Genomic DNA, 27619 nt, shown 5'->3' on the forward strand with positions numbered 1-27619 from the left:
GAATTCCCAAAGCCACTTTCCAAAACAGACAAAAGCATTTTAAAGAGATTGTCAGGAAGAGTATTTTTTATTTTGGTTGAATAGGCCCATGGAAACCAATGTCAGATGCACATTCACAAGGGTTTGCATATGAAGTAGGTCAGGATCTCACTGGTGTGTTTTAGCAGCATGAATGTTTTCAAAAAAGATATGAGACAATCACTGAGGATGAGGTTTCACAACAAAGCCAGTCTGATTTCACAGGACACTGGGGGAAGAATATATTTTCCAGTTTTCATCATTCTGTGCCTCCTCATCTAAAACCTATTCCCATGTGCTGTTCTGGTTGCAGTCAGAGATTCGCCATCAAATACTCTCCTTGCATCTCTTTCGTGTCCCAAATACCAATTTATGGTCCTTTTATTTTATATTTAAACTTTGAACTAAAGTTTAGGTCCCTATTCCCTGATGTTAAATTCTGCCTGACAGAACTAAGGGCAAACAGATGGCTTTAGCAGCACTAGTCTAATGAAAAATGAACAGAAATCCTCACCCTAAGGCATGGAGCATCCCTCCCCACCAAATTCCATTTCACTTCCCCGTGCATCAAAATAAGAATATATTTCCTGTTGGCCACAGCATCCTGTTTCCTTAATTCAGTACCTCTCGCAAACAACTCCGTGACATGTTTCTGGGATACTGTAACACCTGGGATACTGTAACACCTTCATCCTCACCAGATGAGGCATGGCTCCAGAGTGTTCGTGCCAAATTATTTCCTAAATCTTATGGGCTTTTTTTGGGGTACTGTTTTAATCTACAAAAAAGCCACTTCTGGTGACTTCAATTGGACTGTACTGGAACTCAGAGTCTTCAGTGAGCACATGGCATCTTTAAACACATGAAAAGACAAAAATAACTCACTAAAATTAACAGTGAAACTCCCAGGAGGAAAAAAAAAAAAATGTACATCTCTATTGCATTTTGTTGTCAGCCTGTTTGTCATGTTCCATTTAACATGAAACTAAATGGGTCCATTATAAAAAAAACCTGTTAAATAAATAGATGTGATGCTAGAAGAAATTTCAAGGGACGTTATAACTCATCGTTCGTCCTGCTCTCTTCTCTAGCATCTGGCTTCTCACTCTCAGGTTCTATGTAATAAACAGAAATAAAAATAAAGTGAAATTATAAATACGATTATAAAGTGATAGGCATGCTGTACAATGTGGTTTTTGCACGCTACTATAATACAAATATTCAAATACTTCAACACATTTCTCAGACAACAGGGGATTGGAGAGTTGTGGAAGTGTTTGCAGAATCAGGCCCTTGAGTAGCCCAGAAATTCTATCTGACAGGTGGTGGCCCTGGTGACGACAGGAACAAAAATAGCCAGTTGCAGACATACCAAGGTGAGGTAGAGATTCACCCATGCTGTGGGGGTTAAAAAGGAGACCTTCTTAAGGAGAGGGGGGTAAACCAGCACGGCCACATATCTTGCCACATGGATATTATTTAGAGTCACACTGTCAGGTTAAAAGTTGCTTTTGGAAAATACATTTCTTGCCCATGTTACTGACAAACCTTTGATTATTCGAGCTGAACAATTTCTAAGAGTTTAATTTACTTTTTACTCTCTATACTATTTGCTTAAAGTATACATTTAATTCAGTTTGGATAATGAAACGTATTAGTTTCCTTGTTTATGGTCACTTGCAGGTTCTCGCACACTAGCACAGGACTGCAGTGTTCGACTTCCAAATGCTGCAGGGAACGACTGCTTTAAAAGTCCCCTATAACTTTCCACTAGAATGTAAAAGCTGTCAAGAGAACATTTCAATTGGTTAGGCTGTAGAAGTTTGGTTTTGATCCTTCCAGGGACCCACTACAGCTATAATAGTCCCCTAGTTAGGTACAATAGCGTCCTTCAGCCTCACTGCACAGGAACATCATTGCGACATCAAATCAAGCAAATGTCTCATTTCCAAGAGTGGCTGGAACACGCCAAAAGTACAAATGCAGATGTAACCATGTCTTCATAATAGCCCTAAGACGAGAGTTTGGGGTTTTAAATCAGTTACTGACCCCTTTGGTGGGTCTATATTGCAAGTGAACAGGGTTACAACCAGTTCCCCTTCCTCAGTTCTGGCATTAGTGTTATTGGGGCCACAGCTAACATTCCATCCCACACGTTTCTCTGTAGCTGGCCCTCTCAGTTGTAAAGTTTGAATCACTGACACCTTCTCAGCAGCCAGAGGCTCCTTCTCACCCTGTGGTTCATTTGCAGAGAAACAGAAATGAAAAGAGATTTGCAAACAGTGGGCTACAGACATCCACAGTCACTGAGTTCCATTTTCTTACACAAATTAATCCCTACCTGTGTCTGGTCCAGACTGATCACCTAGTGTTGCTTCCTCGACTATGGGAGGTTCCCTGACTGGACTGACATCTTCAGGTTTATCTGTATTATAGGGGAGAGATGTGCAACAAGTGGTCATACAAGTATGTCAAGCCCAACACCTCCCCTAGCTCTGGTATACAAGATCAAATGTACAGATGACACACTGGACAGGAAAAAAATTTGCCAATGTGGATTGTAAGTGAACCAATTGCAGCCCATCACTAGAAGATTACTAATTTCTCATCATTGATCCTGGGAAAGCCAATGGGATGGTCAATAAGGGTAGTCAATAGAAGCACTTTGAGAAAACATAAGTACCCCAGCAAGCAGAGGAAGCATCAGGCAGCAAGCAATAAGGGAAGAGTCCAGCAGGGATCAAGAGCAACCAGAGGCAACTCTGGAGCAGTCAGAATAGTGTGGGGATGGGAGTGGTATTGGTGTTCTGAGCTTGCCAACGGCCACTGGAAGAAGGTGAGCCCCAGGCTGAGGCCTGGAAGTTGTGCAGGAAGGCCATCCCACGGGCTGGGGCCTGACTAAGATATCCTGCTAAAGGAACCAGGGCTACCATAGGGGAGCTTTGTCCACAGACAGAGTGGTTTGATCTTTATAAAGGGACCGGGCACTCAAGAACTCATCTATCTTGAGAGCTAGGAGAGCTGTAAATCCTAGTGTCCCTAATGATGTGACCTAGGAAATCTCTGAAATCAGCTGGCTACCACTCAGGAAGCAGACACAATCAGCAGGTATCCAGAGCAAGGTGTCACCTCTTAGAAGGCTGTGCCTCACAGTGGGTAGCAGAGACCAAACTGGTGCTGAGGGTGGTCTCTTCTCCAGTCTCTACTTAAGCCACAATGGCAGACGCTTTCCCTCCCATGAACTTTAGAAAACCTGGACACCTTCTCAAACAAATGTCAATGAAAGAAGACAGAAGTAGCACTTGGAGCATGCTATATTTCACCAAGCTTTGTCCAATAATTCCCTGATTAGGAGGATCAGCAGCTTTTCTCCTTTTATCAAAAATTTCTGTCATTACAATCTCCTTTTGCTCAGTGCAGACAGCTTTGAGAGAACATTACACCTGGTGGTTCAATAGTATCAGATGCTCATAGGAGCACCTGCCTGTCCTGAGTGTGCCTTACCTTCTCCTTTCTCCTCCTTGGGAGGGATAACCTTCTCGCTGTCAGGGGGAGCTGTGGCATTCTTGCCTGAATCAGTTTTTGTGGTGTTCTTTTCCTTCTTGGGTCTGGGTTTTGCAAACTTAGCCTTGTTCAGTAGATACTGCACCTCCCGGTCTAGGGCTGCTATCTTCAGCTCTATGTCCTTGGACAGCAGGGTGGGCTTCTCAGTGGGAGGAAGTTTATTCTGTTCTGCCAGTGTCTCATTTTTCCAAGTCTGCAAGGAAATCCCAGGGTCAATCTCTCCCCATGAATATGCTGCTATTTTCTGGTTACATGAGTTACTGTTTTTAAATACACAATCCCAGACACAGCACCTGGGCATTCCAATTGCCTGTGGTCAACAAGGCTTCCACCCCCACATCCTCCAGTCTTAGCTCCACAAGGCCAGAGAACAAGAGTGCTAGTGGCTGCTCTTAAAACCGTACAAATCTTAATTACTGGGAAGGCACTAGCCCTCCCATATTGCACATGAACCATCTGTACCTCCAGTTGCTATGTCTTCCCAAAGCAATATGCAATCGAGTTTGGTAGCAGGGAGTATTAAAATAGAGAAAGGTTTTCCTAATGTGTGGAGAGGATGTACATCCTCTGCTCCCTATCCCTAAGTGAAAGTAAACGCATTAGCTGTGGCATTGATCACACATTATCCAACACCACATCCTGAATTGGCTCCGCAGCCCCTTCACTTACCACAGTTTCATTGATTGCTTTCTCTAGGGTACTCAGTTCCACCTCTGTGAATATCTGATCGGCCTCTGGAAGCATTCGTGCTCCCCTGAAAGAAAAAAATTTATTTTTGCTCCAATTGTTTTTCAGGGTTAACATCTGCATCAATGGCATTTGAAATTTCTATAAGTCATTGCACAAACTGACTCATGTTTTTGGACCTTACTGCTTTTCACATATACATGTAACTTCTGTCCAAGGAAAGTGAACACTAGAAGACCAAGGTATTTCAGGTGACTGGGAATGGAATACAAAACCCTCAATCACATTTAGTGATTTACCATGGGATTGGCCCACGAGTGGGTTTGTGAGGAAGGAGGAAGCCCAGGGTTGTGTGTGTGTGTGGGCGGGGTGGGGTGGGGCAGTCCTGACCCTCCTGAAATGGGTGCGCTTTACAGTATACATGGGATGTCATATTCTTTGTTCTGAAGAGTAATGTATGGACTTTGAGTGTTTCTATTAACACATTCCCTAAAATGCTCTAGGAGCCGCCACATACTAGCTTCACATGCTAGCGGCTAGCAGACCAGATTCCATTTTAATTAGTGGGTCAAACACATGCAACACTTTTCCACCGCCCACAACTTCAAATCTTCTCTTCAGGGTCTCACTCTTACTTGAGGAAGATGCTGGAGTGATTGAGCAGATTTTCGAGGGCATTCAGGCGGTCTGGCCATTTCCTTCTTTCTTCCACACGGAAGAAAAGGCTCCTGCAGAGTTTTTTCAGCTCCGAGAGCTTCTCTTTCAGTTCCTGAAAGTGGGAGAAAACAGACAGGAACAGAACTGATCAGATATCTAAAACTGCTCCAAACTTTTAATCCCAGAAGCTTGAGCTGCAAGAGTTTTGCCTGCTGTCCCCATCAGATGCACAAATCTTGTGTGCTAACAGGAGTTGCAGCACTAGACACAGTGTATACAGAATGGGAAGTTAACTGCTTTCTGTGCTCCAAGAGGTTGAGCAACAGGGATGGGAAGAGCTAGTTCTTGTGCAATTCAGTCCTGGGCAACTTAACAAAAGGGTTTCCAAGTGCCAGAGCATTCAAAAGGGCCAGAGTGGATCACAGCTCGCCTTTCCTGACTTGGGGACATCAAAGAAACCAAGGAAGCCTAGGTCAATTTGCCACCTACTGGCAATTCAGTGCAAACTGACACCCTACTTCCACGCAGCAGTACCTTGGTCGTGGCTCTATAGCCCTCCTCCTCCATCCAGTTGGAGGCTTCGCTCAGCTTTTTTGAGATTTCCTCTCTCTGCTCCTCCGTTGAGACAAACTGATATTCCTCCTGGTAAAGCTTGTCCTGAGAGGAGTAAAGGTCACTTCAGCTTATCTGCTGACTAATGAGAAGGCACAAACAGCAAAGGAATCTGTCTCAAATTCCCCTCCTCCTCCCCCCCCCCCCCCCGACAGAATGCAACTGCAACCAACTGCACGACTCCTGGGCTCCTCCATGCTACTGAGTGGAAGTTCAACCCCCAGATTTGTCCTCTTGCTCCTTCAATCAGCTGAGAGTGGGACAGGAAAGCTGCACAAGTCCTCACATGTAGAATAAGAGCTTTCCTCCTGCCCTCACCGATTGGAGTTTCTTCCCAGCTAGAGCGTGGTGATGCTGAGACATGCAGTGGAGGGGATAGCATATACAAAGCTTTTATGCAGGTAGAGATTTGACTTGGTATGCTGCCTAAACCCTAATCTGGTCCCATTTGTCTTGAAGAAGCCTCCCAATGCCATGTGGGACAGGGAACACTCAAAATGACAACAGATGAACTCCTCAAAGCAACCGCTCCCCGTCTTGAAACAGATACAACCCTCTGCAGCCAGCTCAGCCCTGCCAGTATACAACATCTCCCTCCTGCTTTTCAGGAGCTTTCAACCCTTTTCACCGCTCTTACCTGGGTCTCAAAGATGAATGCCTCCAGGTTATTGGCTGACTTTTCCCTCTCCTGCTTCTCTAAGTCTCTGACTGTCAGATCCTGGAGTCTAAAGTGCAAGGAGGCCAGAAATAAGCAAAAATATCATCAGCACCTGTAAGAGGGGGTGATGTTCTCTTTGCAGACTGGGATCTGTGTAGGCAGCAGTACCTGTCACTCAGACACCATTAACTAACCCATCAGCACCCAGGCCATGCCAGTTACAGGATACACTTAGATGTCTTAGGGTCAAATCCAAAAGGTGGGAAGTCAGGAGATCTCTCCCAGTTTCAGCGTTCAGATTCACAGTGCTCAGGATGTTTCTCCTTGAGTACTGACTGGCTAAAACTTTCTCCCTAACCCCCTTTAAACCAAAGGCCTCCCCTAAAAGTCCATCTGCACTATGGCAAGAGAGACGATAACAGTTATAGTACCGCTCCGAACACTGTTCATTCTCCTCCCACCCAAGAGCTGTGTTAGACTCACTGGGCACTGATAGCATGGCTTGGCTACTATGATCACCAAAGGGGGTGGGGGGAGAACCCCTGTCCATACTGTGGAGGAGAGGGGACCATGTAAACACTGTCATCACTAGCATGGTTACAAATGCAACAGGGACAGATCTTTAAGTAATGTCTCACGCAGTTGGGGTGCCACTCCATAGGGAGCTCACGAGACCAGAGTCGAAGATGGAAAAGATTAAAATTATTGGCTACAGCGATGTTAACTGGCCAGGCTGAGCTTCCCTCCAACCTCACTGGGCACAGAGAGACCATCTGGGATTCCCAGCCACTCACTGCAGATCTAACCTGTCCACACACACAGAGCCTGCGCTGCCTCCGCTTCCAGCTCTTGTCATTTTCTAGTCTCAGAACTGACCCTTTTCTTGTGCACATTCATCCCAGTTCCTCCCTTTGCCATTCAGAGTTTCTGGCCTTGCCACCTTTTGGGACATTTACCCCTAGTTTGTTTGAAAGGGCTGCTGAAAGAAGGATGGTGACAAGAGAAGGGTCAATAGAGGCAGTGGGAGTGAGCAAAGTCTTGCAATGTTTACTACAGTCAGATTCATTCTGGGAGTGGGAGAAGGTAGTGTCATCTGAGCATGACCTGAACTCAATAAGACATGCACCTTAGAATCTGTTGCTCACTCTGGTCCCTGTGCCTCAGCCCAGTCTGCTCCCATAGCCTACTCCCTTCACTTCAGCATGCTCTTCTCAAACTTACTTCTTCACTGAGCTCTTCAACTCCTCCTCCAGCAGGTCAAGCACATCACTGACACCTAACTCCACACTAATCTCGTCCACAAGTTTCTGCTTCTTGGGAGCTTTGGGTTTTTTCTCTTCCACTTTGGTGGCTGTGCTGTCACCAGGACTTTTGGACATTTCTTCCTCTTTCCCAGATTCTTCCTTTTCTTTGGGATCCTGTGTCAGAGAAGGAACTCCAGGATAAATAAAAAGACCAATTTGCAGTACCATCTCACTTGAAACAAATATTTTGAAGAGCGGCACACAAGAACCCGATAAGGGGGATTTGAGCTCCCAGGGTTAAGTAAATAGGCTAGTGTTCTACATCTATAAAAATAAATTTGCACATCTGCAGTGCCTTAATGCTTCACAGGCCGAGAGGCCTTGTTTCCACTGTGAAAAAGGTGTGTTCTTAACTCAAGTTAGTTAAATAGTGCTAAAATCCTAGAGGAGACAAGGCTTCTCCTTTGTCTTTATCTCTACCTGCTTGCTTGTGTGAGAATTACAAACTGTCCTACCTTTTCTAGGATTTTACTTCAAGGTAGTTAAGGAATTAAAAACAAACAAACAAACAAACAAAAAAACCCTCAACATACCTTTTTTCACTGTTAAGGCAAGGCCTTAGTGCTTCCCAGACAGAGAAGCCAAGGAACAAAAATGAACCGAATACCCAAGGTTACATGGGGATTTCAGACTAGACCCAGAAGTCTCAGCTCCCAGTCCCGAGCTGCAAACAGCAGGCCATATTTCTATTCAGAACAGTGCATGACTGCCTCTCATAGACTTTTGCACACAACAGCTTTGCACTTACCAGCTCAGAATGGCACTGTAGGTACAACACAGCAAGATAAGGATCAAACGTAAAGTGGCCTTGGAAGGAGAGAGTGGATTGGTATAAATCCGAAGGGCAACGAGAAGCAATACTGAACACATCCTTCTGAGGATGAGGCAAATGTCAAGGGAAAGGGTTCTCTGCAGGGAAAACTCCAACAACTCAAGTGAACTTTGGCAAGGGGTCTCCCAACACTCAGCTTCAGACCCTGAGTGAAGGTCACTCCCCACTTCTGCCCCTAAGGAGCAAGGATTTATTTCAGTGGCTTGTCGGTTAAGGGTTTATTTTCAGAGATAGTGAGCAGGAACAAAGCTGTGGTGCTCAGCCTGCGCACATGGGGTAGAATCTCTCACACCCTCCCCTATTATTTCCAGTTAGATCCCAGTCCTGAGGTACAACAGCACATAATGTCACCATTTTAGGCAGTCTCCCTTTGCAGAGTCAGCTGCTCACCTGAGATGCTGTTTTTTCTCCTTCCTCCTGTCTCTCTGCTTCTGGAGGGACAGCTTCTGCTTTATCCTGCATTGAAGATGGCTGCTGCTTCTCTTCCCCCTGCTCCTCGCTCACTGTCCCTTCTCCCTCCTTCTGGTCTGGTTTCTCCCCCTGTTCTTTTCCTGTTTCTGCCTGGCTCTCCTCTTCCTCCTGGGCAGCAGGGAGGAAAGTGCCACAGTTTTTTAATAGAAATCCCATGCAGATGTGTCACACAGACAGGGCAGGCTTATACCGGAAGCTTGGCGTTCAACATGGCACAAAGGCTACAAGAGAGGGACAGGGAGTGGGCAGGCCAATGATGACTTTAGGAAAGTCACCATATCACCTTGGAACCACAACCCTTTTCTATTCCTGGGAAAGAAAAGAGACTCCTATTGGCAACACAGGAGCAGCCAGGCCCAAGTGTTCTGTGTAGCAGGAGAACCTGCCAAGAGCCTATAACAATGAGATGCAGGAGAGTGTAGCCTACACAGCACTACCCAGAGAGGATCCAGAAAGGAGACTGGAATGACAGAGAAAGAGGCTTCATCAGGGAAGCAGCCTTGGCAGCATTTGCCCAAGGGACTGCCACCAGAAGGGCTGTATGTTTATTTTTAACACAGCGTTAAACTTTGAGACATGTACAAACTTCTACAATGTGTAGTTTTTAATCTTGGTGTCCTGCTGGTCACCCTGATTTTGTTCGTGTTTAATTACTGCCTCCTCTATTTTGCAGCCAGGACTGCATCCAGTCAGAGTCCCATCTTCCCATCAAAGCCAGCACCTCACCTGAACAGTCTCTGTCAGGTTCTCTCCCGTTTCCAGTGTAGGACCTCCTCCTCCAAACAGGCTAGAGATTGTGTTTCCAAGTTCTGCAGGAGAAAAAAATAACTCAAAATGTCAGTCTTTGAAGCAGTCCGGAGGACAGCGTGAGAGGAGGAGGAAGAACAGCAACAGCAGGAGGGAGTGACATGCATCAGTCAGGGGTTTGGTAACTCAGATTTTCTTGACTTTAAGATCATGAATTCTGTATAAGTGCCTCTCCAAGGTCCAACAGTAATCCATGGGCAGCCTGGGATCCTGACAATATTTGCTGTAAAAACTCTTGCACTACCATTGCTAGCTCTTTCCCTCCCTGCACATCCCCCTGTATACAAAGTACTGGGCCCTCATCTCTGCAAAAGCATAACCTGAAATCTGCCTCTCCAAACGGTGATAGAGTTTTTCACTGTTCACTTCCCTAGGAAACCTCCACCCATGTGCACTCTCATCCCTCCTTCCTACACACCAGCTATAAGTCTCTGCACTTGCCCTCAAAGCAGGACAATGGAAAGCTTCCAGTCAGTGGCAACCAACGAGGAGGGAGAGTGCGAAGCACCAGATGTGCAAGACTTCCACTGCTGCCCTCAAGACAAAAGTAAAGGGATTTGTTTCCTTCTAAATACACCCCTTCACTGAGGAAGGTGAAAATGCAGCTCCCTTGTATTACTCATGCATGTGGTGCATACCCGGATGTTGTACTGATGGGCACCTTAGGAGCGTGCATGACGTTTTCAGGGAGACTTGCCCCCTCACCTAGAAGCACATGCTCAGGGCCATTAAGTTATTTTGGATCTGCTAACATAATAGGCAGGTACTTGCGACCCTAAAGATTCCTCAGTGCCAAAAGAATTTACTGTTCTTTAACAAATCCCATCAGGCCTGTCAACCTCACTACACACCTAGCATACTACTTTTGTAGTATTTATCTAGAAAGAACGTCATGTAAGATCTTAAATGAAAACCAGGATCTCACTGGTCAGTTATATAAAATTGCAAAACGTATGCACTGTAGCTATGTAAGGAGTTATGCGTATATAGGCTGGAAAATATACATTTTAAGTCTGAATCAAAGTAAGTTTGACAGACAGGTTTTTGACAGACAAAAAGGAGTATATTCACCTGTCTGCCTCAGTTCACATGTACATTAAACACTGTGAGCCAACACAACAGAAGGTCTATTTGCATATGAAATCAACATGAGAGATGAAGTCAGCACACCAGGGAGTAAGCCCCGGGGTAATCCTGACTCAGGGGACAAACAATGGATTTTTGGTGTGATATAAGGAAAAGGATACCATTATCCCTCAGCGAGGAAGCAAAAACAATGCTTTTTGCATTCATGATAGAGGAATCTCAGCCAGGTTGGCTAGAGAGGTTGAGAGGTGAGAAACTTAACTAAGTTAAGTCAAGTTAAGTTTAGGTTCTACCAAGCGTGTTATACTTTTTGTTTTACATGGAAACATTTCTGTTTCCATTATTATTCTTGCTATTTCTTCAATCTCAGCTTTCAACAACTTATGATTGTTTTCATTATAAATATATCTATGTGCTATGATGTTACAAAGCACCTGATCTCGAGTTGTAACACTCGGGCTGTGTTTATTTTGTTCCCTTAGAGATCGCTCACAGAAATTATCCGGTTTGCTGCCAATGGTTAACGGCTGGGCACCACAGGAAATGTTCTGAGGTCTTGAGGGGGGGGGTGCCTATAGTGCTTGTGTTGCCAGAGGCTGTTGGTTTCAGGAAGCTGAGTTACAACATGCATAGATAAGACTGCTTCACACTAAAGGCAAGTAATTGTGAAGTGCCTCACAACCCTGGGTACCTGTGGGGAGCGTCAGAGTACTTCACTTAATTGGTCACTTGTCCTCAGCTGCCAGACCTGTCTCTTTCAGAGCAATGTGGTGCAGTTAACTATCGGAGTTAGGATGATTTCAAAGCAACAGCTGGTCTAAATACAAAACGTGAACAGTACAGTGTATTTACTTGTTAATGTTGACTCCTCCTCTGGTTTGTCCTCCACTACAGTTTCAAATACAGACTCCACCTGGAAGTAAACACAATGAGAGAATATATTTAAAAAAAGGTCTCTTAGCAGCACCTATAGAGATAGGGTAGGGAGACTGCACAAGGAAGGGAGGAGAACATAGATGGCACTAGCTGGCTGGCACTTACCCGATCAAGGCTAAGCACTCCACTCTCATCCATATTGAAGTGAGCTTTGATGCCTTTGGACTCATAATCTGAGTGCTTCCTGAAACTACCCCCGACTCCTCTCAGCCTCACAATGGTGAGATTCAAGGACCCAAAGGCTCTGGGGGGAACCAAGGCAAGATTGAGAGAATGAATAGACACCAACCAAAGAAGCCTAAGCTGCAAAGTGGGCAGCCATCCCTCTTCCCCAACTTTACTTCAGCATTGTCCCCAGTCTACTCCAGTGTTCTGGGGTTCTACTCCCAGCTCTGCCCCACTTTGGAGCTTCAGCCAAATTCCAGACACTGAACAGGCTGCCATTTCTGGTGTTATTCATATTGGTTCACACACTTAGCGTCAGTTACACACACAAATTGGGACTCCCACCCCATCTGCCATATTGCAACCGTTCCAATGCCACTCACTGGCAAAGTGTCTGAACAGGCAACAGAAAGCAGGGTACTTCTTCACACCAATGCCCTATGGTAATCAGTTGTTTCTGATGGGATGGTCACAGACTCAACAAGTGAGCCCAAGAACCAGAGCTGGGATAGCCAGAGAGGGAGTCTGCACACATACAAAAGAGAAGTTAGTGCTGGCAAAAGGCATCAGAACAACTGTCTTGGGGACTAGAATCATCTGTCCACAGAACAAGCAGCCCTGAGGCAGTGGGCGTGTGAGCTTTCCCCATGAGCCCTCCCCCAATAGGCCTGACCTGGAAGTACTAGCTCTAGAATGAGAGGGGAGTTGAGTCTCCACAGTACTACCGCAGTAGCAACAGGTCCTTTAACCCTTGGCCCTTCTAGTGAAAATGCCAGCTAGGGACCAGTTAAAGTGGAGAGGAAACTTCTCACTACTGCGATGTTAGATAACTACTTGGCTTTCTCAATTATATAAGGATTGCAGCAAAGATTCTGAAATTGTGCATCGTTGGCCATCCATCTGCATGCAAACTTCTCCAGCGAAGCACCTATCAGCCTGGAGGCAAGTCTGTGCAAATGCCTGTCACCACTCACCGCAGGTCATCCTGGCTCAGGAAAGCCAAATCTCCGTAGTTGACATAGAATTCAAAGTCATCTGTGTAGCGGTTGAAGGTGATGACCTTGCGCTGTGGATATGGTGCCATGCGCTGGAACAAAATTCGCTTGTTGTGCTTCAAGCTCTTGGATTTATCCTCCTCCTCAACTTCGCGGGTGAACTCCACCTGCATCATGTGGGCAAAGGCAGACAATCAGACACTAACAGGAACATTTTGACCTACATTGCATCTTTGATCACTGGATTCCAAAGCACTTGCTAGACAATCCTTACCCACCTTATGGGGACTGTAAGCATTACCCCATGTTACCAGATAAAGAAGAAGTGAGAGACTTGCCCAATGCACCCAGGGTGAATACTTTAGCATCATTCCTTCCAGTGGCTCCACATACGATTCCAGACTGAGCACCATTTCCCCTTCAGCACTAAAACCTGTAGGTTTCCCTAATGCCATTCCAGTGCCTCAAGGTCCCACTGTTTATTTATAATCACTTCTCCCAATGCCACCCCACACTATACCCTCCTCCCCGAAAAGAGACAACAGGGGAAGCTCACCTGGATGGGGAAAATAGCTGCATCCCGAACAATGAAGGGCTTGACCTTAAAGGCTTTGCTCAGAGCAGCCGCCTGGTAGACTGCACCCATAGCAGCAGCCTCGTCTGCATTGATGTTCTTCCCCAGTTCATCTCTGCAAAGCAAGGGGGAGGGATATGCAAGCTTCTCTATCATTAGTACAAACACAAGGTTGTTGAGAAAAGGCACGTGGCAGAGAGGCCTCATTTACTTACTTGCCCACGGCTTTCAGCAAAATCTCCTGCACTTTGGGGACTCGGGTGGCACCTCCCACTAGAATCACCTGGTCAATTTCATCCTAGGAGTTCACAGACAATCAGGTTCTGCCTTGAGAATGTATTTTTGGAAAAGCCAAGTTCACTACTTCAATATCCCCCCACCATCCACTGTTTAGTGCTCTGCAAGCAGTCCACTACCAACCCTGCTTTCCAACACAAGACTGGGGTCCAAAAATCTTAAGTCCTTATTTCAGTAAATTCCCAAAGTAGTTGTGCCTGAGTGAGTACTTCAAGATCAGGCCCAACAGACATGAGTGATTTACAGAGCAGCTGTCTCCAACATCTGGGACGCCACACTTTATTTAATAAAAATCAAACCAGATCAGGCTCCATGCCAGAGGAGCCAGTTATTGAAACAGTGGTCCAGAGAAGAGGAGATAGAAACCACAGCCATGAAAAGTGCTGAAGCAAAGAGGCTAAGGCACCTGCCACCTTAGAAGCTAAGCATCGAACAAATGAAATGTCTCTCTGAAGATAGTCACATCTGGCCATAACCAGTCAGGCATGTGCCCTCTGGAGAGACATCCAGAGATGACATTCCTGATCTATGGTGAAAGCTAGGCCAACCTCAGATGCCTCCAAGAGATGTGGGGGAGACAGATTCTGAAGTCCTCAAAATTAAGGGCTTTTTAATAGTCAGTAAAACCCTGACCCGAATCCCTAGCTCATAGGCAACCAGTCCACATGGCAATCACGGAAACCTGTTTGACATGGTGTAAGTGCATGCCCTCAACCCCCTCAAATTTCTCAGCCTTGTGGACCACGCCCAACCTGTCTCTTCCCTGGACTCCTTCAGAGAGTCTTCTGTGACGCAGCCCTCTGTCCATGTCATGCAACAGTCCAATCCCCTTCTGGGGTTCAGCTTTAAACAAAATATAATTCACCTGACTTCAATTTCTTGAATCTTGTAGGCCCTAGCTCAGGACTCCTCTCCTTCAGAGAGACCTGTCTCCTCTCCATGTCCCCCAAACTGAGTTCCTTCAAGCTACTTATAAAGCTTAGCTCTGCCTCCTCTGTCCAGGGGGTAATTAGTTAAACTCTCTCCCCCTCCCCCACAGTACGGAGCATGACTAACGGGGGGGGGGGGTCTTTTCCCTTGCCTTGCTGGTGATGGGGGTAAATCCCCATTACATATGGCAATGTGGTAACTTCTGCACTGCCACCTCTGCCCTCAGGAAGACAGAAGCCTGCACTTCTCAGCAGGGTGAGTTACCTTCCCAAACCAGACCCCTCTCAAACAGCAATGGTTGTGATGCAACAGCAGCTCAGCATCAGAGGACCCCACATTTATCAAAGTATCCCTGGACCTACCAGGTTCATCTCTGCGCTGCTCAGTGCCTGTAGCACAGGCCCTGGAACCCGCTGGAATAAGTCGGAGCACAAGTTCTCAAACTCTTGCCTGGAGACCTTGGCCTTGAAGTCCACGTCATCCAATAGTCCCTCAATCTGTCCAGGAAGTCAGAGAGGAAAAAGCCATCAGCTTCACATCACACAGCATTCTCCGAGCTAACATTTTTCCGACTCCTACTGGGTTGGCTTATGTGTTCCAGACACTCCACTGCACCTTAGGAATGCAGCCTATCCTTTCACATCCCCATCCCTCTCCCGGTGCTGGAGGGACACAAGACATGGTGCCTTGGATGTAACAGCTGTCTAAATCTCATGCTCCTGGTAGCCATTTAGGGACAGACTTCTCCTAATCTCCTGCAAAGGTCTAAACATTTCTCAAACTAGTAACATGATGGACTTAAGCTGGTGAGAACTTGGATTTTGCTGCTTGTTAAGCGAAATCAGTTTAGAAAAGCCATCAGCATTGGAGTCTCCTGGGCAAGGGTGGAGGGAGAGAACATTGTAGTGTAAAGATTACGTAAAGCAGAGGGACAGAGCTCTCCCAGGCTCACTTTTAACCCAAGTCATCCCGGTTCCTGAGGAAGGGGGATTTCCTGCAGCACAGGGACATACCTGGGCCACATGGTCAGCATTAGCACTCAGGATAGTTTTCAGGCGGTTGGCCTCCTTTAGCAGCTTGGCCATGGCCCGGAGATTCTGCCGAACATCTTTTGAAGGGTGCTGCTTGTTGAAGAGTTTCACCAGGTAATCCCGGAGCCGGTGCTCCATCTCCAATCCCCCTAGGGTGCGGTCGAATCTGAGCAGAGAATAGGAACCAGAAGCAGACACTCAGCCTGGATGGATTAAGTCAATAATGGAACCTGGAGTTACAAGTACCTTCCCCACCCAGAAGAGAGTTCCAGAGCTGGCCTGGATCTTACAAGAGCATGCAAGAATTCTCTCAACTGCAAACCATTTATAACAAGAACAATATGCTGCAAAGAGGGATTGCATGCAATCCTGAATGCTACACAATTCTCTCCACACGAAATTCCAGTGCATGGCTTTGCTTTATAAACAACAACGTGGCTTTAAACAAAAAAGTTTGGCTTTTAATGTCACTGATCAAAAAACTCGAGCCCTCGCAGCTGCATGAGGTTAGTTGTTCCTGATATTTCTCTTTATATCACCACATGGAATTCTAAAGGTGTCTATCCCCCAATAAGTTTTAAACCCTACACATTTAAGACCTTGTTTTCAGCCGGTTTCAATCAGCCATGGAAAACTGAGCACAAGGCAATAGTACTGCAACACACTCAGCTAGGAGTGACTATGAATGGATATCGTGTCTGCTCAGAACAAATGCACCATTCGAACGAGATGAATTCACCACCCCAATAGCCTTCGAGCAGAGGGGCTTCATAACAGACACACTAAAAGTGCCTGAGGTGATGAGCTCCTGAAAAGTCAGGCTTTGTCTAACTCAGATCCCGAAGTTATTTCCTTACAACTAGTTCTTTAAACATTATGGGCGGGAAGACACTGTGGTCTTTTATGTTCAGCCGCTAGACACCCTCAACCTCCATAGCATGGTCAATCTTCCCCTCCTACCAAGCCTTGTATTATCTCCTCCCCAAAAGGATGTCAAACTTCCTCAGCCCAATGAACCAACTTCTACTATCTCACATACAAGTAAACTATGCTAAAAGTGTTATTTAGGTTTACAACTGTAAATCCAGCCAGCAAACGCCAGACTTAGTTGCCTATGGAATCTTGTGCACACACATCCGTCTTTAATTACACATACTGTCTATCCCTACAGCCCTAGAACCCCTGCCTCATTCGGTACTGTACATGGGTTGGACAAAGAGACTGAATTAAGATTGCATGGGCAATTATACATATGGCATTTCCTAACCTTTGAGTGCTTTATTTTAATGCTAAATATATTTTAATGTAGTTTTTTAAAAAAAATGTAATTTGTAAGGGGTTTTTTTTTTTTGGTATTAAAAAAAAAAAGAGAGAGAGACTTGTGTACAAGTGTGACCACCATACCATAGCAATCATATACCTTCAGCAGAGTTTGAATTTTGAACCTTCAGCACTACAGCACAGACTGTTGCCACTTGAGCTACTGTACTAACTACATTATCTGACAGCAGGAGAAAGTTGTTTTCCCAGAAGGGGGATGGGATGCTTATACCCTATGAGTCTAGTAGGTGGCTGTAGGGAGCCTATCTAGCTTTATCCCCTCCCAATCAAAAACCCAGGAAGTGGGCTCTCCTGCTCCACGTGGTACTCCCAGAGTGAATGATGGGACACATTCTGGATCGGGGGAAGCCCAGCTCAGCTCAGCTATCCCACTTCCCCCCGCAGCTACAGATGCCCTGGCAGCATCCAGGTATTCTTACATTACAGCATGTGGTGCTGCTGCTGCTTTGTTAGCAGCGTAGGCCCCAAGGAACAGAAGCAAAAGAAGGGAAATTAATTTATTTTTTTAAATTATTAACTCAGCTAAAACCTGAACAGAATTTCATGGAATAAAGGAGAGGCACAGCTCTAGCCCCAGGCTTTTGTCCATGTTAAATTTCAAAGACCTGTCAAAAACAATTCTCAAAAAAAGTCACAAGAACCTTTTATAATAGAAAGTGTTCGGTACTCTATACACACAAGGGTCGCCATCAGCTACACAGAAAAGTTTGGCAACATGTCCATATTCCAACTATCCTTTGCACGAAGTGAAGTCACCCAAGTTACTTTTTGACTGAATCCTCCCACCCAAGGCACCCTGCCCGACTCCAGCTTTTGTCCGAACACTCATGTTTGAAACTAGTTCCGAAATGCAGCCCATTCTGTGTTTAGAAGAGCCAGCAAAGTAAATATGTTCTTTTAAGTATGGGACCCAAGAGAAATTCTTACCCGACCCCCCGAATCTGCAGCTGAGGCTGGGTCCCCGAGTCCTTGGTTTTCACTGTCTGATAAGTCACTATCGTACATACGGTGCTTCCTGCTCCCATGTCATAAAACATGATATTCTGTAAAGAAGAAACCAGAGAAGGCGAAGTAAGGTTCCAGGGTATTTTGTCCCTGAATGGGAAGGAGAGAAGATCTTGGAGATCACACAGCTTGGAATGGGACAGGCACTGATCATTCAGTAAACTTGCTCCAGTCCACTGAGAGACAGCAAAGCACAGTTACTCAACATTAGACTTGCAGCAATAGCCATGAGGACTGGAAGCCTGTAATAACGGACCTACCGAGTGCGTCCTTATTTCTCCCATACTTCTATTTTATAAAGTAGAAAACAGAATGAATGCTTTTCTCACCAGGAGTTCCTTCAATCTGAGGAACTCCCAAGTATTTTACAAACAACCTCCCAGTCCCCAGTGAGGTAGGTCAGTATCATTGCCCCATTTTACAAGGGGGTGGGAGGTGGCGGGAAAACAGGTCAAGAGAGTGTGGTGAAGCTGACTAGAACCCAGGAGTCCCAACTCCCAGTTCCCCACTCTCTGCACTACAAACTGCCTCTTTGCTTTTCATATCTATCAGAAAGCGCAACAGTTAGGAATGTACTTGCTGCTTTATACACGTGCTCTGTATTTAGTCTATACTTAGACAGGTCTGTAACAGCAAGTAACCAAGATGAGCACTCAACCAGCATGAGCACATCTTTACAGTTCATCACTTTTAAGTTTCCCACTCACTCAAGTGGAATTCAGTAGCACCCCCACCTCAGCACCAGCTGCATATACCTGTGCTGTGGCATTGATGTCCTTCCTCCTGAAGACCCCATAGTTCAGAGCCACAGCAGTGTTGTCATTGATCAGCTGCAGGACCTTCAGGTCTGCCATCTGAGCTGCATGCAGGACTGCCCTCCTCTCTGCCTGATTGAAGTATACAGGGACGGTGATCACTGCATCCTTTACAGGTTGTTCTGCAAAGCATGGAAGAGAAGAGGTTTTCCATGGGAGAGGCAAGTGCAAAAACTCCTCCATAATACGGCTATCAACATGCAAGTAACTATGGAGATTGTGACAGCAAAGTCAACGCTGCAGAGAGAGACTATAGGTCCATTTCAGCCCAGGTGAAACTGAAAGAAGTCATCAATGGAGTTGAATTTGTTTCAACGTTTCCACCTCAAATCCACCAGGCTTCACAGCATCTTGTGAGATGGTCATACTCCCAGTATCTGCTGCGAAAGGAACATGTTCAATCTGTTCAGACTTCAGCAATTAATCTAGTCTTCCAGGATCCCAAAACCCCAGCCTGTAGATGACTGAATTCTCTCTGGGATAAAATCTTGTTTGAACTCCCTTTAGTACAACTGCCTGAATTGTAAGTATGTTAACTGCAGTCCTGCAATACAGCAGTAAGAACAGATCCGGCCAATTCTTCTGCAGTTTCCATTGCTGCTGGCATTTCTGATTAACAATACAGCGGTGAGAAGTCCATGGTTTAGTTGCTTTTATTAATTAATATTCCCCAAGGTAAACTCATATGTTTAAAAAAAAATTAGCACTGGTGAAAGGAACCATCTATCAACAGAGCAGGTATAAGGTGGATGGCAGCAGGGCAAGTTTGCAGCTCTCCTGCCAAATTCCTATCACCATGCCTCAAGTCCTAACCGGCTCTAGAGATGAAAGAAGTCTTCAGTCTCTATATTTATTCTCTTTAGAGGGTGCCAATATGAGGGCTAGTTAAAAAAAACCACCAGATTTTTGCACTTTTTTTTAAATATATAAACACATGGGTACTTGTCCACAAGGAACTGGGCTAAGACATCACCAAACAGCCATCAGCTAGAAACTGTGGATAATTAGCAGCTTAAGCTTGATTTGAAGTTATGACTTCAAAGGTTAAATGATTCAACATCCTGTTTCTGATTCCCCAAGACATCCCATTTGAGACCTTCAAACTCAGTCCCCTCCAGTTTCCCTGTAAATTTCACATCCTCTGAAATTAAACAAAATAAACTGAACAATGTATGAATACTGTAAAAAAGCAACAATCATCCCAACCTGCAAATTCCTCAGCCAGACCACGTGAATAGTTCAGGACCATGCCCAGTATCTCTTCTGGAGAATACTGCATTTCACTGCAACACAAGGCAAGAATATAAAACCCTCCATCAGACAGGCACCAAAAGTTATATTCGACTGTAAAGCCAAAGCTTCTCTAGCAATTCTCACGAAACACTGGGCAATATGGGATGAAGCACCAACATGACAGCCCAAAAATCACATAAGCCTGAGGAATTATCGGATCCAGGGAAAAAATATGGAGAAGTTTTTCCCCCCAGAGAGTAAAAAAGGTGATAGAACTGGCAGCAAGGCTCTTGGAGAGGAGAGTATTCCCCGCTCCTCAACAAGGACAATGTGGCCCAAAGCTCCACTTTTAAACACACCAAATGGTAAAAATAAGCCATCAATGAAAAGTCCAGCAGGGACCACGTGAGAAACAGACACCACCTGCGTCCATAAATACGAAGTGGGAACATTATTATTCCAGAAGATTATAATTCAACACGTTGGGATTGGTGAGCTCTGCTCACCAAAGGAAGTAGAGGCGCATACTCTCAGGTGGTGGGGTGGTGCCATAAAACCCAGAAATCAACAGATCACAGATGAGATGGGGGGTGGAGAGAAAAGAAAAGAAAAGAAGGAACAAACAAACGGGGATGGGTTACAAGTCACAGGGTCAAAACAAGGGATCTAAGCAGGACACTGTGCAGAGAACCCTGGTCAACATCCCTGCCCCAAGAATTGGGGGATGTCATTCAGAGAAACTCTGCAGAGATGCACGAATGGACAGGGGACCGGAAAAAGGCCTTTCAGATGTAGAGAATCCGCCATCCATCTCCCTCCTCCTGGACTGACAGTCCTGGAATCCAAAGTGCTTTATTTATCCAGAGAACAAGCACAGCCGAGGCAGTGGCAGGGAAAGCTTCCCTCTTTTCCCCACGCTATCCTCTACCGAAGTGCTTTACCTGGAGCTGGACTGATGCCTTTGGGGCATCAGGGACCATAATCTTAACAGTCTCTGTTCTGAGACTGGCAAATGGCCAATTGCAGCAGTATTTGGGATGTCAGTCCCTGCTGACTGGGAACTGTAATGACACCTCTCTCCTCCCAAGCTCACTTCACTGTTTTCACTACTGACCTGGGCAGAATTTGAACTGACAGGTTCCAAATCCAATAACTGGGCCTTTAAAATGGCCACTCCTTCCCAGAGAGATTTTATACCTCCATCTGTAGCTGTCTGGAGCAGCTCTCCTAGAATGATACATACAACAAGCTTTCCTTGCTTGGCCATGCTACAGAGAAAGCTAAAACCAGCATTTCGCCCCTCTCTAGTGGCGAGAGTCAGCTGCCGACATGCTGGAGGAGACATTTCCCTGCAAGTTTCATAAGCAACAGCACAGCAGCGAAGGTCTCAGAAGGCAATTGGAGTCGGTCACTCACTGGGACAGTTTGAAGATAACCGTCTGTCTCCTCTCATCCTTTACCAGCTCGTGTTGTGGGAAGCGCCAACGGTACAGTGTCACTTGGGGGTTATCTATGTGTTTACCCAGCAGGTCCTGAAAATATCTGAGTGCTATCTTCGGGTTCTTTATGGACTGCAGAAAGGAAGAAAGCAAGTCATCCGAAATTATAAAACTCAGTCCTGACTCTCAGGGAACTTTCACTTAACCCCTCCCAACCAGCCTCGCACGGTGTGCGTATATTTGGGAAAGAATATTTGCTATGAGAGCCAAGATTGACAGGCTGGTAAAAAGCAGAGACAAAACCACATGTAACTAGGGTTCCCATAGGACAAATAATACAACTTGAGGGGGTAAAATCTCTTAACTTGAGCACTCAGAAATCCATCTCCAAGGGACTAGTGTAGAGAATACACATGGAATGCGGGTTTTGTATACAGGTATATATACACAACACATGCAGCTGGAATTTACGTGAGTTGGTTTGTTGTCTTACCATTCCCACTGCGCTATCGCCAAAGAGACGCTCATTTTCTTTCAGAGCTACAGTCACTGGCGTTTTCCTATGTGACTCTCTAAGCAAGAAAAAAGGATTAAAAATATGACAGGTAGACATTCATTGCAAACAACCCCCACAGACGAGGCTGAGACTGTTTAATGCAGAGGAACTCAGGAAGGATACTCAGATGCCACCAGGAACAGAGGCTACATGCTAGAGATAGCTCATCATTAATTAGTCTGAAGTTTTTCAATAGCAGCATCTTCTTCCAGGGCTGCTGTGCTAACTGATCATTCTCCAAGAATGAGATGCTGCACAGTTCAGTGCAATGTCACCTACAGTAGCTCTACCTGTCTATTTGAAAGACATCTATGATTTATCCCTGCTTCCATACTGCTGGGAAGCTTGGAAGACGGTAACTAAAGCGTTAGAATGCCAGAGGCAGCACTTTCCTGAATTTCTAACAAATGGCTCAGAGCTGAAGGCCACTCTAAAATAACCTCAGTGTGCTTCTGATTTCTCAATACCTTCATGACCTATTACCATACCCAGCTTCCCCCCCACACTCTACACCTAACTCCAGAAGGATGGTAAGAGACAGCTGCATGACAAGGAAGGGCTGTAATTGAATAGCAATGTCAGAACTTGGAAAAGTTACCTGACACATGCTAGTCTGAGACAAAAAAAAAATTAACTCAACCCCAACAAGCGAGGTTCAGAGGCAATTCTCTTGCAAGCATTCTCTGCAACCTCATTGGGGAAGCCATCTTTCCCATCAGCCTTTGGCTAGCAGAGTTGTGGATTGCAAGGCCAGAAGGGACTATTGTGATCATCTAGTCTGCCTGTACAATACAGGCCATAGAACGTCCCCCAGATAATTCCTGTTTGAACTAGAACAGATCTTATTTAAAAAAAATAGCCAATTAGATTTAAAAATTGGTAGTGACAAAGAATCCAGCATGACCCTTGGTAAATTGTTCCAATGGTTAATTACCATCACTGTTAAAATATGCCTTATTTCAATCTGAATTTGTCAAGATTCAACTTCCAGCCATTAGATCTTGTTATACCTTTCTCTACCAAATTAAAGATTCCATTATCAAATATTTGCTCCTAATGTAGGTACTTCTAGACTGTAATGAAATCATCCCTGAACCTTCTCTTTGTTACGCTAAATAGATTGAGCGCCTTGAGTTTATCACTATGAGACATTTTCTAATCCTTTGGTCATTCTCTTGGCTCTTCTCTGAACCTTCTCCAAAGCCGGATACTCCTTAAGTCTCTCACCTTCTGCCTATGGGAGTGAAGGAGTTCCTTCTTCCCACCAACAGACACTTGACCTTTGGGGAGCAGGAAGGGAATCCACTCATCTTCCTTTTTCAGACTGCTGACTGCTACAAGATGGAGGTTTCTCTGCTATTCTACCCCTCTCCCAGCCTCTGCTTTTTTCCCCCCCTTCCCATCATCTAAGCGAGTGAACAGCTCCAGTGCTAACAGCAGAGAGAAACAGGTGATTCTTTTCTGTTTCACCACTGCCCACAGGTTTCTGAATAGTTACAGTGCAACCAACCAGTTTTAGCATTACTTTGGGCCATTTGGCAAAGCTGAGAAGCAGTAAAGGCACTGTAGATGTAGGAAGATGACACTGCATCTTTTGAATGTGGGTCACAATTGGAAGGTTTTCTTAATCATAAGGGCTAGATACTTCTTCTAAATCAATGATTATATCCTGCAAATAGTGACAGTGTAGGCTCCTCCATTCCCTACGGAAAGTTTCCTTGTAGTGAAAGGCTGTTTCAAGCCCTGAAATAAAATGAGTCTAGAAGGCCTTTACAGAAGGTGCAGAGATAGGAGTTTCCATCATAACCTGTATCTCCTCAGAGGCTTGCTGATATGGGAACATTGCAGACCAAGAAGAAGAATTATAGTTTACTTGTTTAAAACGATTTCCATGGGCACCCCAGGTTTTACGATTGCTATCTTCATTGACTCACTGCCCAGGTCCACGGACATGACAGCCAGAGCATCTGCAACGCAAAAGGAATAGATGTGAGAAGCTGTACTTTTTCCATGAGAAACTGCTCTCAGTTAGCCAGTTCTCTTGGCATACTCTTGGGAAAGGGAGAAGAGTGGGGTCATCCTTAAGTATTGAATCCATAGGAAGGTGAGGAAATACCATTCTGAGGTATGAAAAAGACAAGAGGGGGGTGAGGTAATATAGTTTATTGGACCAACTTCTGTTGGAGAAAGAGACAATTTGAGCTACATAGAGCTCTTCTTCAGAAGTTGGTCCAATAAAAAAAAAATATGACCTCACCCACCTTGTCTCTCGTATATCCTGGGACCAACGTGGCTAGAACAACACTGCAAACATTCTGAGGTATGGGCAGTTCCATGCCTCCCTGGGCTTCATCAGTGCTAAGCCGTTCATTTTCAGTAAATGTTAGGACTAACATGTCAGAATTACATCAAGGACTGTCAGCTTCATCTCTTGATCTTGCACCTCTGTATTTTGTTTGACATTTAATTTTACCCCCCAGTGCTGAGTAAACTGCAGTTCAATTGCTTATTTTTATATGCTTCTTTCTCTTAAACTAGAAGCCTGAGACAATATTGTGAATTTCATGCTGGTGAAAGGTTATTAGAATGAGAGCCCTGGAGACAGAAATCCTCTATCCCCAAGCTCTCCCCCTGCACCAGCTACCTCCCCACAACCCAGCAGAGACCTCCTCAAGTGGTGAGGAGGGAGTGGATCCTTGATACAGTCTCCTTGACCCAGTCAATGCTTAGCTTCTCTGCCGAGTTGCAAATGAGGGACCAATCATACTAACTGCTTTTTTGCGATGTAACACATTTGTTCGCTGAGAACAGGACCGAAACCTACCAACTCATTTCACAAAAATCCCCAAACAGCAGCTGGATAGTTATAATTTTCAGGCTGGATGTCAAGTCACGATCTTGGAGGCATATCCCACTGGCAGTTCCCAGAACCAGCTAGTCCCTAATGTGCAGATTTTTTAAAACTTCCCTCAAACACTGATCAGGTTGTAAAAATCTGAAAAGTGTGCACATACCTGTTTCTGATGGAAGACAGGCCAGCAGGAGGAAGGTCAGAGACCACAAGGGCACTTGTGTCATCCTGGCCATTGAAACTGTTAATATCTTGCTGAAAATAAGCAGCAAAAATTAATTCCCCAATCTGGCAGTAAAATTCTCAGCATGTGGTGGGATTTTTCTCCTTTATGCCAACAACTAATAAATAAAACCACATATTAAATATTTACAGTAAAGATAAACCTGAGATAAAGTTCTTATCTGGCTTTACCCACAACCCAAATGCAGAGAGTTTGGATCCAGGATTATACTTCATATCTATCTCCAATTTACAAATATAGTTCATTCTTAGAAAAAAGTTAAATTAAAAAACTGTCTGGAATATTAAGTTTTGGTTTTACAATAGTTTAACAAAATATTAATTTTCTTGCTTGCAAGAGTAGCCAACCATAGTGCCCACGTAGGTTTCTCCAAAACATGCACATACTTTGTTAGCAAAACCCATCTTAACATCTCCTTCCTTAAATTGCAGTTTAAATTGGTATGATAGTCTGCACTTCCTGTAAAACTTCTATGCAGTTTTTGGGCACTGTCAGAAAGTGTTTGCATTTCAGTAACAGATTAAGTGGCCCTTTGGCTGAAGATGAGTGAAATTATTTCATCGCCAAAAATTTCAAAGAGGGCAATATAAAACATCTGACACAGATACCTGTGTGGAATGTTTAAATTAGAAACATTTAACTGCACTTTTCTTAAGTGCCTCAATTTAGTAGAAAGGACCTACTGCTTTTAAAAAGGTTAATCTAAATATTGCATGAGATTTTATGAGAAACTATCACAATGGACTTAAATCCATGTTAATCACAGCCTTTTGGAATTTTTGGAAATGTTGTTGAGAGAACTGCATCTAACTTGGAAACAAATATCCACTGTAGCGACAACTGCTCTTTAAAATCCCACTCCACTATATCTTGTGCTCATGCATCTGACAAAAGGAACCTACATATGTACTAATATTCCCCACCAGGCCTTTCAAGTAACTCCAATGCAGACTTTCTGGGCAGGTGTGGCAATGAATCCTGTCACACCACAGAAAGCAGCCACCACCTTAAAGAAATGACACCCAACACTTATCATCCCAGCCTGAAGGCAGGAGAGACAGGTCAATTCTTCTAGACAGCCCTGAAGCACTAGTATACACAGTATCTACTTATTTATTTGCCTTCACTTCTTCACACACAGCACTGCTTCAGCAAAGCAGTACTAACCTTGACATCACACGTTCGTGGCTTACAGAAGCATTCCTGCACCCATCAGCCCTGCAACTAGTACAAAAATATTACAGGGGGCCAATGCCCCCTCTCTCTATTAAAGCTGGCCTTCTCAAGAGTAGCTTCTGGGCTGGGTAAAGGCAAATGCTCAAGTCACTACACAGCCACCAACCCAACCTGAAATTTGAAAATAAATTTGGTTACGTAGACACACCATCTTCCACGCTGATGGATGAGACACACACATCTAGCAACAGAATCACACCAGGCCCACAGAACAAGAACTCAGGTAACCACAAATTCACTAGGCTCTGCACACATGAATGCACAGATTACCGTGCAACACAGAAAAACAACCCTTGACACTCTCCTTTACACACTGGCTTTACGCGACAGCACAGACTTTTAGACAGGGGGGTGGGGGGGCAGAGATGAATCATTCAGTCGGTGCCCAGCGGGGTAAGGGAACGAGGGAGCGATGGGCTCTGTGGAAAAGCCCCGCTCCCTCCCTCGCACCGCGGATCAGACCTCTGTAGGTCTCTCACGGGGAGGACGCTGCTCCCCGCATTCCCGGGGCGGAGGGCGCACTATCGAGCCGCCGCCCCCATAACACGAGCAGCTCCCCCCGACAGAACGGCCTGCAGCAGGGCTCGGAAGCCCCCTCGGAGCCTGGGGCTCTTTATGTCTCGTGCAGCTTGCGGGGGGAGGCCGCATCCCCACCCTTGGGTCAGAGAGAGCCCCAGGCTAGCTTTCTTCCCGAGCCCACAACCGGCGGCTCCGCTCCCAGCCCCGCGATACGCCGACAGCCGCTCCCAGCCCCCCACTCACCGCCGACTGAGCCGCACACGCTGCGCGAGCGCCTCCACCACTTGCTCCATCAGCGGTAGCGTCCCCGGCGTCTCGCGCAACCTCTGGCCCGGACGCGGCGCGAGCTCATTGGAGCGACAAACAGAGCCCGGCACAGCGAGCCAATCCGGGTAGCCGACGAACCCCATTGGGCCACGTTCAGAAGAGCCGGAAGGAGGCACGTGGAACGCTCCAACTCTATTGGCGCACGTGGGCCAGGCCCTCCCTGGCCCTCCCCTCCTAAGGCAACCCTGAAAGAATGCACCGCAGGTCCGGAGGCAGGTGGTGAGTGAGGAGCTACTGCATGCCCCTAAGGTGGAGAGATGTATGGAAGCTTCATGCATACACCATGTGAAGACTCCTGTATGCACGCACGCTCCCTGCTTTAATATCTCAACGCAGACCGTAAAGAGCCTTGTGTGCATGCCCAGTGGGGCTAATGAGGCATAAGCAGGCAAAGAAAACTCTATGCATCCTCTCTGTGAAAACACTATG

At 45.5% G+C, this 27619-nt stretch overlaps 1 protein-coding gene across 4 annotated transcripts; it reads right to left on the reverse strand.

The window, feature by feature from the left end:
- Positions 1 to 27273, reverse strand: HYOU1 (hypoxia up-regulated 1). 4 transcript variants are annotated; one of them, XM_074936766.1, is made up of 25 exons: positions 27107 to 27273; positions 25028 to 25119; positions 23887 to 23980; positions 21951 to 22029; positions 21435 to 21589; positions 19992 to 20068; positions 18726 to 18907; positions 17893 to 18008; positions 15607 to 15790; positions 14956 to 15090; positions 13582 to 13664; positions 13349 to 13481; positions 12772 to 12959; positions 11738 to 11876; positions 11549 to 11609; positions 9530 to 9612; positions 8723 to 8911; positions 7418 to 7614; positions 6176 to 6263; positions 5461 to 5583; positions 4905 to 5038; positions 4252 to 4336; positions 3523 to 3775; positions 2360 to 2443; positions 1 to 1133 (listed from the first exon to the last, which is right to left on the reverse strand). In XM_074936766.1, exons 1-25 carry the CDS (start codon positions 27271 to 27273, stop codon positions 1075 to 1077), a joined length of 3180 nt encoding a protein of 1059 aa, XP_074792867.1. In that variant the 3' UTR covers positions 1 to 1074. The 4 variants fall into 4 exon arrangements, with proteins under 4 accessions (XP_074792867.1, XP_074792871.1, XP_074792868.1 ...); XM_074936770.1 differs by having other exon boundaries at positions 25028 to 25115; positions 27107 to 27124; XM_074936767.1 differs by lacking the exon at positions 27107 to 27273 and adding an exon at positions 26276 to 26563.
- Positions 27274 to 27619: the final 346 nt, after the last annotated feature.

Source organism: Natator depressus, chromosome 22, assembly GCF_965152275.1.
Source record: "Natator depressus isolate rNatDep1 chromosome 22, rNatDep2.hap1, whole genome shotgun sequence".
NCBI lineage: Eukaryota > Metazoa > Chordata > Testudines > Cheloniidae > Natator > Natator depressus.

Coding starts and splice junctions, on each gene's coding strand:
- HYOU1 (XM_074936766.1), bottom strand. CDS start 27,273: ATGGGGTTCGTCGGCTACCCGGATTGGCTCGCTGTGCCGGGCTCTGTT. Junction 5,584..6,175: donor CATTCATCTTTGAGACCCAG/GTAAGAGCGGTG, acceptor TACTCCTCTCAG/GACAAGCTTTACCAGGAGGA. Junction 2,444..3,522: donor CAAGGAGGAGAAAGGAGAAG/GTAAGGCACACT, acceptor CCTATAATACAG/ATAAACCTGAAGATGTCAGT.